We start from the raw sequence: 13517 nt of genomic DNA on the forward strand, positions 1-13517 counted from the left end.
TTTGTTATCATGACCATCGAGCTGAGGCTAATCAACATGTAGATTAGCGTCTAAACCTAGGCAATACGAGTGTAAGCAATACGCATGCTCCACAATCTAGAGATACCCTCCTCCCAAGTCTATCTGTATCTCACGGAATCTGGGGACCTAAAACCTCATGTGTCGAATATCGCCAAAACCTTGAGGTGCTTTACCTTCATCCTCAAACGAACCAACCAGCACGGCAATGATGGATAAAACCCCCTGCACCCGCCTACGAAAATACGCCCGAAGAGTCAAAGACAAGCTCAGCCTCCACGGCATCAGCGAGCACAGCATGAACTACTACGAACCATTCAACTACGCCTCCGTCCCACTCCGCACCCCCTCAACTCAAATCCGGCTCCTCGAGCTCTTTCCACCATTCAAATACTCCGACCCCTCCGCTGCCAGCTCTTCACCGTGACCCTTTCCCGCGCGCCTCGCTACCGCGCGCTGTCGTATGTCTGGGGCGATGGCACCAACAAGACTCATAATTTTGGCATCGTCAATGACAATGACAATGACAACCAAACATCTCCAACTTCACCTCCAACTCACAAAAGAGCGAGAGCGAGACTGAGATCAAGGTCACCAGAAAGATACCTCTACCCCCAAGTGATAATCCCAAAAACATCCTCCCTCAACACCGCCCTCCGCCAATAACCCAACCTTCATCGTCTGGATCGACCAGATCTGCATCAACCAAGCCGACAACCAGGAAAAATCCCGCCAGGTGCAACTTATGGGCCAGATCTATAGCTAAGCAATCAAAGTTCTCGTCTGGCTTGGCCCAGCAGCGAACGGGTCAGATGAAGTGATGGATACGTTGGGTGGGTTAGCGCGCGAATGGGCTGAAACTGTGGAAAAAGTGCTGGGAGGGGGGGTACGAGCAGTGGGCAGGACATGTCCATGAGTTTATGCGTCGATATTGGACCTCGGCAAACGGACAGGAGGAGGTGCAGGACCTGTTTGAGAGATCGTTGCGGACGGTTATCAAGTTGCAAGACAAGGATAAGTTGAAGAAGTGGTATACCAGAACTTGGTTCATGCGCATTTGGACCATTCAGGAATTCTGTCTCTACGAGGATACGGTGTTTATCTGCGGGCGCAGGATTACACACCATTCGGCTGTTGGGGACGCGGTCAGGCTGATTAATTTCATCATCTTGGACTGGGACTTGGCTGTAGGGATATTAAGCTCATGTCCCCCGCGGAACTTACACTGTTGCCGTTAATGAAATTGCTGTATGTATGGATTGGGAGAGATGAGTACGAAGGGAACGAAGAGGCACCAGCAGGGCCGCAAGCGACGAGGTACAAAGATCGGGTGTATGGACTGTGGGGGTGGCGGCTGATGCGGGAAGACTGGGGATCAAGCCGAATGATTCGGCGAGGACGAGTATACCAAAAGTGTTGACGGATACCGCGAGGGCGTTTGTGATGAATGGTGGAACGTTGGAGGTTCTTAGTTATGCGCAGCTTCCCAAGTTGAAGACCGAAGACATGGAGCCTCAGGATGGGTTTTTGCCTTCTTCGAACGAAGTGGAAGGGGAAGCGGAGTTAAGGAAGTTGCCATATTGGGTCCCAGACTGGCGTCCCCGGTATTTTACCTTCTTACTATGTGATTGGAAATCGCAAAGCAGGCGACGAACGGATTCCACTGTTTACACCTTGCGGGAGAAGATCGACGGTGGAAATCATCTCTACCGAGTCCCCTTATGTCCTCGGACTGCGAGGATATCTGGTCGACACGATTGAGGAGTGTTCGGAACATGTGTGGTCCGATCAGACGCTTGAGGAAAATGGTTATGCGGGGATAGTTGAGTATTTCGCTTCTTTGGAGCGTTTGTGTCGACTTTCACAGCAGAAGCAGGAGAAAAACTCCAGCAGCAGGCGGATCTACGAAACAAGCGCTAGACAAGAAGAAGCTCTTTACAGAGTGGCGGTCGGAGACAGGATGTTTGTCATGGAGGAGGGATACCAGAGGTCGACCTCGGAAATGGTTCAGGGTTTTGACGAGTGGTTGGAGGGTTGTCGCTCAAAGGCAAGAACAGAAGCAAAGGCGTCGTTATCGTTGCTGGCTACAAAACACCATCACCAGAAGAAGCGACAAAAGAGAGAGAATGAGAAGGAGGACAAGAGGAAGAAGAATGGCTAGATGACGCCGGTCTAGCAGCAGAACTCGCAATGACTCTGGATCAGATGAGCAACAAACGGCCGTATCTGACTCAGAAGGAATATCTCGGAATGGCTTAGTTCCACGTGCAGCCGGGTGACGTCGTGGTGGTGTTTATGGGAGCAGAGATTGCCTAGGCTCGCTGGAGCGAAGGAGGAAAACAACTACGTCTTCGTGGGTGAAGCTTATGGTGATGGGGTCATGGATATGGAGATCAGGTTGACCGAGGAGAAGAGGGGGTTTTCCCTTGTTTGATACCTACCGTCCTGGTTTCTTGTTCAGATACCTGCGGCTGATAATGCGCTTTGCACATTCAATACCACTTCAGATACCAGCCGAACAACTCGGGTCCTTGGGAGATAAGACATTGAAATTTTCTTGGTTCTTGGTGATAGTACTAGTGCATGGTAAGATAGCTTTTGTCTCACTCTCACTCATGTGAGGACACTTGGTCGAGGATATGTACTCAGCTGGTCCGAGGCTTACTTACATTGCATGTTTATATGGGCACGTAGTTGACTCGCTATCAGGAAGCGATGTAAGCCTGGAAGGAAGCCGGTTACCCATTCAGGAAGGTGAAGATAAAGTGCTGGTAGCCCGGTAGCTTGGTTCACTGGTGGACTCCAGCCTTCTCCATCTTCTGAAAGTTGGTCTTCCAGTCCCGTCGGTTGTTTCGGCTCAGTTCGCGATCGTTTTCCAATTAAACAAAAAAGGATTGGACTCCGGTGCCGGAGCTTGCCTTGATATTCATGCCCAACCTGTATCGTTCGGCCGCCAGGTCGGAGTGCCCTTCTTGATCTGGCAGAGTTAGTGTGAGAGCCATACATATGCTGGTGGTCACAGGATGATGGTGTCAAATGGAACGAAGAGATAAGGTAAAGACTAACGGGTCTGATCCACCAGACACTCAAAGGTTGTGAAATACGCGCGGCTATTGCACCGAGTACGTCGTACGGGATTTTAATCCAAGGGCCAGCAGTAAAAAGGTGGTGTCCTGGACTTCGAGTTCCAAACAATCAAGGCGTGGTGTTAGTGTTACACCAATACGTACACTACGCAGTAAAACAGGAGGCATGCTGGTAGAGTACTCTTATTGTTGCGTAGCTGTTGGCTATACCTTTGAAATAGAAGCGGATCCTGTACCCCGGATAAAGGTGGCTCCAAAAGGCATCTTCTTGGAGGTGCCTACTCCCTGCTTGTTCCGATGGCTTGCGTTTTCAACTTCACGATCATCACCGAAATGCTCAAGAGGCTTTGGCCACCTACTCAGGAGTATAACGTCACTCCTTATTATCTCCTCAGAGAAGAACTGCATAACTGTCAAATCTCAGGCCTTATACGGGCTATAGAGCCCTCCATGTCTCCAACGCGGAGAATAGCGCCGTTTGTCGTTGGATGAATCACAAGCCTTCTGACTTGTAACTCGTCGGCTCGGTCTTTAGAGGACAAATCCGAAAACGAGGCTTTACTGGCGTTTGTTGCGTGTGCTTCTGCCAATCTGACTGCACTTATAACGCTTCTTTGCCACCAACGACCAAGAATCGAGCTGCTTATAGCGGTAATCTGCTGAATCAGTCAGCCACTGACGGTCCGAGTGGTGGAAGAAGTAGGGTACTGCTCTAGGGAGGGTGGACCTCGGCCCAGCAAAAATAGGTCATCTCTACCTAGGTACTGCTGTTCCGAGATGGAAGGTCAGTAGACTGCGCACCAGCCTTTCCAGGCTCCGATATTAAAGAGAGCTGAGGGAAGCACACGGTTCGGGCTTTGCTTGATGTATTATCCGACCCAGAAAGCCATTCACCCGGTGTGTTGCTGGCTGACCGTGCTGGGAGTTTTCTCCGTACGAAGTAATGGATATTTTGACCATTGACCGGATTTAGAAGGTCGATATCCGGGTATAAGCATCTCGCGGTTAGTGGGCCTGAAACATGCAGGCAATATGACGGAGTAAGACAACGCATCTGTCATGATTATTACCTCGAGAGTCTCTCGACAGCAAACATAGAGTGATGTCTTGTGGAGAGAGGCCCTTTCTCTGAGGCCGTGTTTAGTTCCGAAGTTGCCCTCACCTTCGGACGACCCAGGGTCCCCGGGCCCCTAGATGTTTGACGACGGGAAGGGAGACGATGATGGGCTACCCGAGCAAGTAATTGCACCACAAGTGGCGTTCCCCGTCCACTTTCAACGCTGTGGCCTCACGGCGCTGGGCGTAGCCTGATAGCCCTGTTCTAGCACCTGGTCTCGGGAGCTAAGAAGGAGCCACGTGTGATGCCAATGGACGAACTTAAAACGGGGTTCCGCGTCTATTAAACAATAAATGACGACGACACCATCAATGCACGGAATCCCGAGGTTATCCTGTTTTAGCTGTGCCCCTGTTCCTGCATTGAAATGGAGAAGGACAGACTTGTGTGAGTGTCGACTCTTTACCGTCTTTGCTGTACGTGCATATCAGTTAACTGAAGAGGTAGGTGGTTGTCTCTGGGTTTCCATCCCCACACAGTAGACTACTTGACCGACCTTATCGCTCTTCATTTCAACCCGTGTGGACACAGAGTTGAGGGGATTCGTATATCTTGGCTCAGTGCGGTAGGTAGTCTCCAATTGATCTTGAAACGTCGACTTCTGGTGATCTGGACGATCTCCTTGTGATCTCCAGTGGGCCAACGGGGATGCCTGGGTTATTCTTGCTTTGATCGATGGCCATCTAGCCCATGTGAGAAGGAGCAACTGCCGAAACCAATCTGGCTCTGGTAAAGAGTAGCATTGCGGTTGGGTTTTGGGAAGCGGCACCGGATCGACACGCGGTTTGACCTAGTCAGGCAGGAGCAAGTGTCGTGAGTGAACAAGTCTGCAGTTCCATTGGTAAACCAACAAAGTCGAGTCAGTCACTCCCGTCTGTCAGCACGCCCGGTGAAGCCCCAGAGCTGCCGACACCGGAATGACAACCCGTTCCTGCCTCTTATTTGAGTCGTTAAACCCAAATAGCAACTGCCTGTCCTGTGGTTGACGCCAACCCTGGACTGACCTCACAACAGGGGCGCTTGCGTGCTTTTGCTGCTATCGCGGGGAAGGAACCATGGCAAGGCACTCCCTGGATATAAGAAGTCGTTGTCGGGTCAAGTCCCAATTTCGCCCGATCAGCAGCTGCGATGATGTAACCGCTCGGAGCTTCCTCAACCTTCCTTCCTCTTCAGTTTCCGATGTTGAAGGCCGGGGATCGAGAACCGGAACACCTTGACGGCCGTATGTAGTCCTCGTGCCTTCCGTACCGTCCATTAAACCCGGAATCCGGAAGGCATCTTGGCATCCAATAAACCAAGAAGTAGAAAGAAGCGACCTTCCCATTCTCTGTGAATTTATTTTGGAAATTGCCAGCGAAATGCGGGCGACCTTTTTGGCATGGCAGGCAGGGGCGAATCTGGAGACCATCCAAGGGTCAAAATCGATTTGATGGAGAACCCGACATCAAGGTCCTCAGGGTCCACAGCATCCATGCCAGACCTCCATGTCAGCCTGCCAGCGACAAAGGCATCCTCTTTGTTGAAACACAATATTGGGATTAGGGTTTCGAAAGTGACAAGTGCAATCGAGAACCTTAATGCCCGGCGCGACGCTGAAAGATGACATGCTGAAGCTGACGGGACACAACTGAGATTGTGGTGGCCAACAGCATTCGGTTCAGCAAACCTGAAAGGTGAGAGAAAGCGGGAGGTTTTTGACAGAGAAATGGGTGTCAAACACCACCTTCCAAAACAAGAACGAGACATTGTTGGTTTAACCAAACGAGAAGGTCTGGCCAGGGGTCCTAACCCCTACCACAGTGAAATGGGCAGCCCTCACTGGCTTGACTGGCTGCGAATGGCTTTCCAGCAATTCAGCCTTATTCGGTCGAGCCGGCCGTCAACACACACACACAAGGACTCGACTGGACTGAAAGCCGAGGCAGGGGAGGTGTCAAGGTGTGAACTGCAAAGCCAACTGCAGGAGATATCTCTCACTTGATCCGTCCAACACTCCGACTCCGACCGACCGACTGACCTCCCAGAGACGAACTGAGTCTTGGAGAACCGGGACGGAGTTTCCACTTATCCACTTATCAGAATTGAAGACAGCCACAGAGGGCCTCGACTTTGTCAAAGACAATCCACATTCCCAATGGCCAGCCTGAAACAAAACCCTTTGGCTGCCTTCTCGATTGGGATGTTCGTTTTCTGGCGCAGTAACACGGCCGGGGGTCGCACAGAAATTGCGTCCAACTTCCAGGGTACCGCCAAGAGATGGAGATGTGGATGGCAAGCAATAACAAAAAGACACACTCAGCAGCCGGCAACCACCTGCGATGACGGATGACATTTTTTACGGACTACCTAGGCAACCGACTGGAGGTGTTCCCGAAGCGAACAACAAGCCGAATCACTCTTCTCGGAAACGGACCGTGACTGTTGACGGAATGCAGCCCGTCAGGAAGCAGTGAGCTCCGGTCCGCGGTGGAAATGCTAGAAATGGCTCGAGCGCCCATGTCCCATTGTGAACGGCTTGTGGTGATGTCTTTGGCGTTCCCCTCAAAGCACCTACCTGGAACAGCCTAGCGTGCCATGCGCAAAGTGGCCCATCCGCTTAATGCATGAATTCTCATTGGCTGGATGACGCGGTGTCCAACGATAGACGGCCAGCTGGGGCCGCTACGGCTGTGGAAGGGAAGAGGTGCGGTGGGGCCGAGACGCAGGCAATGCGAACTACTAAACGATCGTTCAATATATTTTGTTTAAAACTTTCAACTGCTGTGTACTAGACGAGCTTGGAAACAGAGGACGGACGATAATTGTTTCGCTGCTACATGGCCGCGTCATGCGTCTCAGAAACGAAGTCTCAGTTGTTCGATCTCGCTTTAATTCTTTTTTCCTCCCTCCTTTCTTGATGTGATGAAGACGAGGTGCATAGTCGGGCGTCGGGATGGTGTCGTTCAACGATCGATGGACACCTGCAACTGCATGCCAGTTGTTGCTTTTATGCTTTTCAAATCCGGGGCATTCCAACATCACACGTCTGAACTCACAACTCACCTCGCCATCCTCTCTGCCATCAAGAGTCATCAAGATTCAAAAAGTCTCAAGCATGGTTCCGGGGCCTTGGTGTGCATAAGATCAGATCATCATGGCGATTAGCGTGGCCCGGTAGCTGTGGTCCAAAAAAGTCAATAGAGTGACTGTACGGCCGTTGCGAGCCGTTGATGGATCCTCTGTCACTGGTGCCTTGCCTGGAAAAAGAAGAAAAACCGCGAACCGCTTTCGCACTTGGCCATGTTGAGCTGAGATGGCTTGGCAGTGCGCGTCCAGAGTTCCGGGACCACAGTGAGTGGTGGACGGCGTGGGCTGCTTGCGGGCTGCTAGGACCATCTGAGTCTAAGTGCTTTTGTGACTCGGGAAACGAAGCGATTCTCTATCCATTCTGCGCGCTTCTCAGCCCCTCCGTTGAACCAAAAGGGCGTTGCCAAGATGGGAAACCTGGAAAGCCCGGTGGAGGGTGGTGGATGGATGGGGGAGCCCTCAAGGGAAGGAAGTAGGGGGTGAGAGATTCGATATTGGGGACCGCTTTCCGCGAGAGCCCCCCCTGTCCATGTGCATCTCACTCAACCCGGACGGTTAGGTGACCGCGACTCTCTGGGTCGTACCTACTGTGTCCAGCTAGGTGGTGGTGTGAATGCCTGCACTCCCACAGGCAAGTACAACCCGGGCCACAGTCACCACACACTAAACTAGTTCGTGGTAGGTTTCTCTGGAAGCTCCTCCTTCCCTCGCTACGCTGCGCTTTCCACACTGCTACTTTTCTCCACTACCTTCTTCGTGCTCGCTCCTCCCTCAGCTCCGTATTTCGCACGAACACAATCCGAACAGCTGCCCGAGTTCCATCTTGCCCGTCTTTTGCCCAATTCTCGTCTGTCTCTCTTTCGCCCTTTCCACCCTTCTCTTCCGGCCCGGGCAAGCCCTGACTCTGGAAAACTTACCTTACCACTTGCCCTCTTCACTCTTGCAAGAGCCTGATTTCACTACCATTTTACCCCTGCCACACCACTATACTTGGCTTTGGATCTGACCGTTTCCTTCCTTATTCCTTCGATACCTTACTCCGTACCACGTTGACGACCCCCTGGATTATCTCATCTTTCCCTCCTTTACATTGAATCCCTTCTGTGTCTGTCCGCGACCTCCGTCTCTCTCTATCGCGCCTCTCAAAACCTAGCTTACACAAGCATACACCCAAACTCTCAACTGTCACCATCCCGCCAGCAGCGCCGGCCGAGAGCACCATCTCATGTCCCTCCACCCTCCGTCGGACTCGGCCTTTCTATGCTAAGCTTTTCCCACCCTGGCGATCACTCCACAGAGTCACACCTCCCCACACTGCCGCCCTAGCTGAGCGACTTCACTACCCAAGACACAGCTTAAAGAAAAGCGACTCTCGGTCCCGACTCTGTGTATCTGTCGCCCTCATCCACCCCTAAGGTCCCTGCATCGACGACTCGTTGGGTTCCGATCTCTGGGAGAAAGGACTTTTACCAAGCGAGGATCCGCTCACGGCTTTCGTTGTCTCACCCCTCTTTCGCTTGGATCCAATTCTCTTTGGCCGCAAGTTATCATTACCTGGCACGGGGCTGGGCAACATGCCAAAAAGCACGGATTAGGAAGGAGGAAGCTACCAGCAAACAACCGACGGATTTCTTAGATCACTTCCAGGCGGTGACGGCGGCCCCTTGACGATACCGATTCAGCAAACGCCGCCGACAGACGGATCAGGGGATTGGGGATTTATAGGTAACCAGGCCTGCTAGAGTTGAAGCACACGTTGTGCACCCGCCCACACGGAGAGCGGGAAGGTGTCGACTCATGGATTCCAGCGATGCCTTCTCGCAGCACACCGTCGGCGATGAGGCGTCGCAGCGCCCGCGCCGTATGTCGATGGAGGAGGATTTGTTCTATCGGGAACTCATGACCTCACGACCGGCGAACCCACCTAGTTATGAGACAGCCATGAAGTCAGCCATGGCCGCGCAAAGGAGAGCGTTGGCTACATCACAACAGGGTTCAAAACCGGTCGCTCCTCCACAAGATGTGCTGCCCAAGTACTCATGTGATATACACGCGGAAGGGGTCTTTATGAGAAAGATGGAAATCGAACATACGATCAAACGCGCCGAGGTCCGAAATTGGCAGATGGTTTATGTCGAATTGCGGGGGACTGCACTCAACATCTACTCGGTCAAGAAGGAACGAACATGGTTTACACCGAGACACGACGGCCCCGATATCTCGCCAGATAGCCCCCCGTGGGTCAAGAAGTCTTCTTTGGAGAAGAGCTACTGTTTACAGCATGCGGATGCTGGTATTGCCGCAGATTACAGAAAGTGCGTTTACATATCTTGAAATGGTTGAAGTATTGATGGCTGACACAACAGCAGACGGCGTTATGTGATCCGTTTACGAGCTGAGACGGACCAATTTCTGCTTTCATGCGTCGAGCTCAAGACGTTTGTCAAGTGGCTTGATTGCATCTTTGCCGCCATCAACGTCGCAGCACCTATCGATGAGCGAGACTTTCCCAGGGACCAGAGTATACCGCGACTTCAGAGGATAAGATGGCTTCGTGGGGAACGGCCGACTCCGGATGACAACATCAACGGTTTTCCGAGGTTGAGCGAGAGGAGGCAGAGTATCGCGTCAAACGGGAGTGTTGAGGAGGATGAGGAAAACAACAGGAATGGGCGAAACAGCACAGCACGGCCACCGACGATACACGAAGAGGAGAACGAGCGAGGAACTCAGGGGCAGGACGACTACGCGGCATTTGCGCGAGGAGTTATCGGTCAACATCCGATAGTAGGTCGGCTATCGACAACATCATATCCGAACGAGAACGTCGACCCAGATACAGGGAAATGGCGCCCGAGACAGATATGGACTGAGACGCACGACCAGTTGTATGCTAAGCTCTGTTATTCGGTCTTACTGTTCAAGAGTCCACGGAAAAGCAACTACATTATCTCAAACGGCAAACGATGGTACGTGGACTGGGCCACAGGGCGGATGGTACGCGTGCTGCCTCCAGCCTATGGAGAAGTCGAGCTATTCGGTCCATGGCAGGTCATCCGGGCGGAAAACAGATTGCTTTAAGGTGTAATGGGAACGAAAAACTAGGAGGATACGGGCGGTCCCCGTATCAGGATTGGGCTGCGGTGGGATGTTGTTGTGCTGTTGTCTTACTTTTATCATATACCCATTTCCTTTGTTATTTTTCCTGTTATCATCATCAATCATATCGGGTCAGCGGACTGACCGGAGCGGCTGGAGTGGCATATACCTGCATTGGTTTTGATTGGATCCGTTTGCATTTACTGGAAGCATAAGAGAGAGACTGCGAATCCAGCGCCCGTTGTTTTCGACCACATTTTCCTTACTATACCAATACCAGATTCTTGTTTGTTGGAAAGGAAAGGGGAGGTTGGCTACTGGAGTTTGGCATCGTGCTTTGATGGAAGAATAGGTGGATGGCAGCATGGAAGCAGCTGTGGGCAAAGGGACGTCATGGTTCGGGATGAAAGATTCGACCTGATCCTCTCTGCTTGCCTACTAGTCTGCGTAGCGTTGTATTACCGGCATAGCTACGAGACATCAGATAGAATGCTCTGGTGGATGGGTACCGCTGGATAGCGGCTTACCTAATGGCTGGGCAAGCGGTTGGTCGGGTTTGGTTGGCTATGCATATATACATCCTCCCATTCATAAACGTATATAACTTGATATACCATTGTCGATACACTCTCCTGACAAGTTATGATGTTCCTGCGTGCCCGTTGATCAGACATGAGCTTTCCTATCATTTGAGAACCCACTTCACTGAGACCTGTGACCGTCGTGCTACAGTCCAAACCAAGCGGATGTGGCCAGGAGCTAGTTGTTTCCATGGTACACTACCGACTTCATGACGGCCCCAAATCCGGATAACCCTAACCCGCAAGCCAAGATCGCCTCCGTTGTTGAGTGTCTTGATCGAGAGTATGTATGATAACTAGACCTAGACCGTCTTCGAGACACCTAATCTTTTGACGACACACTGAGATACCGCATCGTGCCAAGTCCATCATAATCATCCTGTTCACCACCCCTGTGAGCTGCAAGCCGGCCATGCTCTCCTCCGCGGTTTCTGTCGTCCAGCTTTTCTTCGCATGCCGGTTTTCTCTCCGCAATTCTTGACCTCTTTATGTTAGCCACTTCATTCCATATTCTCTTTCCTCTCTTCTCTCTGTTGCCCAACCCATCAACTCTTCCACTCCTATTCTTCTTCTTCAAGTCCCAGCCCTCACCTAACCTAGAGGTAGGTAGGTACATCTCAAACGCCAACCGACCTAAGAAGAAGAAGATATTTCCCCATCAACACCCCTAACCTCCTCCACCAGGCCTCCCTTCTCTACAACATTTTCCAATAACTCGTTGGCCCCCTCCACATCCTTGAGCGCTTTTTCTACTACGGCGAGTAACTCTTCGATTTCGGTCCGTTGGGCTTGGATATCTTGGAAGAGCTGGTGGTTCTCGGATTGCGTTTGTTGGAGAGTCGTGGTGAGAGAGGAATGGGTGGTTGTTAGGTGGGGAATGAGGTGGGCGGAGAGGATAGTGGTTGGTGGGAGGGTGTGTGGTCTTTTTTTTTTTGTTCACATGGTTAGTATTTACTTTGAGGGGGGAATGGTGGAAGGGGAGGAAAAAAAAAACCAAAAAAAAAAAAAACCGTACGGTACAGGAGTAGCATCGTCACCACCAGCCTCTCGTTTCCTCTTGTTGGCTTCGCCGACTAGTGTCTCGAGCTCGTTGAGCTTGGGTACTACTTGCCGCGCTTGTAGGATGGAGTTGAATTCTTTCTGTTATTTTTGGGTGGGTTTGGTTAGCCTCTGTTTTGGTTCATTTTCATTTTCAACTATTGTTTTCCGGGGGTTTTTTTGACTCCCGGTCATCTTTCTCGTTTTTTTCTTTTCTTTTTTTTTCTTTTGTTTACGCCCGCCGCTTCAACACCTCCCTCAAAATCAAACACCAAATTCTCCTCCTCTTCTTTTTTCTTCTCTTCCATTTTATCCAACTTCCTCTCTTTCCGCTCCCTTCCGCTTCCATCATGTCCATTTCTCGTCTCCTCTACCTCTTCCTCTCCCATCTTCCTTTCTCACTCTTACCCTCTCCTCCCCAATTTCCCTCGTTTTCCTCCCGTTTCTTCCTCCTGGCCTACTTCGCTCCCCATTTCCTCACCATCCACCCATCCACATACACCCTATATCACCAACAAAAGGAAAAGAAATACTCACATCACACTGAACACCCAACCTCTCCACCATCTGCCTCTGCACGAACTCCAACGTCCCCGGCGCCCGCGCCGCGATCGTAGGGTAACATGCCGCGAAATTGTCGCGCGAGATCTTGTCGAGGGTGTGCCGGAGAGTTGTGGAAAACAGTTGTTGGAGGCGGGTGGCGCGGGGGCCGGGCAGTATTTGCTCTTCTTCTTCTTCTTCTTGTTCGGGTTGTTCTTGGGTGGGTTGTTGTTGGGGTTGATCGGAGGAGGAGGAGGGTGGTTGTGCTGGTTGTTGTTGCTGCTGTTGTTGTTCGGAGGAGGGCTCTGGTTGTTGTTGGCTTTGGTTTTGGGATCGGGCTTGGGATTGGGCTTGGGATGTTGCTGGTTGTTGTTGTTGCGGTTGATTTCTTGTTTGGGTTGTTGTGGATTGTTGTTCTTGTTCTTGTTCTTCTTGTTGGGACTCGTTCTGGTTCTGGGGCTGGGAGGTATTTGTTGTCTGTTGGTTGTGATCGTGACTGTGACCGTTCGTTTCTTGTGCTTGTCCTTGCGCGTGTCCCTGCGGTTGCGACTGAGGTTGTTGCGATCCTCCCCTTTGCGCCGCCGCCGCTGCCGACGACGACGACGGCATAGCTCCTGGTTGTTGTGATTGGTCTGTCGACATATCGTGTTCCTTCTTCTCGTTGATTCTTCGCTAGTGCAATTGGTATCGGAGTTGGTTTCGTTCCTTTCAACTCGCGTGAGGTCTGCGTGCTGCAACTGGTGATGGTTGGTGATAGTTGTCTTGGAAGAGAAGGAACCGCGTCCGTCGTGTACGATAAGAAAGTCAATTAGACGCGATCAAAGCGATAGGTACGATGCTAAGCGATCCGATGGCGGGGAATGCGGGGCAGCATGCCCGGGGCTTGGCCTGCTTTGACAGGGCGTAGACAGCACATGCAGGCCCCTGTGTTAGTGCGTTGCCTCTAAAAGCTACCGTATGTAAATGGCACAT

General features: G+C 51.6%; 3 protein-coding genes across 3 annotated transcripts; 2 read left to right on the top strand and 1 right to left on the bottom strand.

Annotated features, from left to right (window-relative positions):
* Positions 1-226: 226 nt before the first annotated feature.
* Positions 227-445, top strand: SMAC4_01979 (uncharacterized protein; the record flags this gene model as incomplete). The annotated part of the gene is made up of 1 exon (XM_003348910.1): positions 227-445. One exon carries the CDS (start codon positions 227-229, stop codon positions 443-445), a length of 219 nt encoding a protein of 72 aa, XP_003348958.1.
* A 7512-nt stretch (positions 446-7957) lies between these two features.
* On the top strand, positions 7958-10963 carry SMAC4_01980 (uncharacterized protein). The gene is made up of 2 exons (XM_003348911.2): positions 7958-9602; positions 9657-10963. The coding sequence occupies exons 1-2, from the start codon at positions 9085-9087 to the stop codon at positions 10366-10368; spliced, it is 1230 nt and encodes a 409-aa protein (XP_003348959.1). The 5' UTR covers positions 7958-9084; the 3' UTR covers positions 10369-10963.
* A 3-nt stretch (positions 10964-10966) lies between these two features.
* SMAC4_01981 (uncharacterized protein) lies at positions 10967-13286 on the bottom strand. The gene is made up of 3 exons (XM_003348912.2): positions 12543-13286; positions 11983-12107; positions 10967-11889 (listed from the first exon to the last, which is right to left on the bottom strand). The coding sequence occupies exons 1-3, from the start codon at positions 13185-13187 to the stop codon at positions 11601-11603; spliced, it is 1059 nt and encodes a 352-aa protein (XP_003348960.1). The 5' UTR covers positions 13188-13286; the 3' UTR covers positions 10967-11600.
* Between the last annotated feature and the right edge of the window lie 231 nt (positions 13287-13517).

This window comes from Sordaria macrospora, chromosome 4 (genome assembly GCF_033870435.1).
Source record: "Sordaria macrospora chromosome 4, complete sequence".
Classification (NCBI taxonomy): Eukaryota; Fungi; Ascomycota; class Sordariomycetes; order Sordariales; family Sordariaceae; genus Sordaria; species Sordaria macrospora.

Excerpts from the sequence above, each read along its gene's own strand:
- SMAC4_01980 (XM_003348911.2), top strand. The coding sequence starts at position 9,085 with ATGGATTCCAGCGATGCCTTCTCGCAGCACACCGTCGGCGATGAGGCG. Across the intron at positions 9,603-9,656 it reads ATTGCCGCAGATTACAGAAA|ACGGCGTTATGTGATCCGTT; the intron begins GTGCGTTTACAT and ends ACACAACAGCAG.
- SMAC4_01981 (XM_003348912.2), bottom strand. The coding sequence starts at position 13,187 with ATGTCGACAGACCAATCACAACAACCAGGAGCTATGCCGTCGTCGTCG. Across the intron at positions 12,108-12,542 it reads GGTTGGGTGTTCAGTGTGAT|AAAGAATTCAACTCCATCCT; the intron begins GTGAGTATTTCT and ends CAAAAATAACAG. Across the intron at positions 11,890-11,982 it reads GACGATGCTACTCCTGTACC|ACCACACACCCTCCCACCAA; the intron begins GTACGGTTTTTT and ends AAAAAAAAAAAG.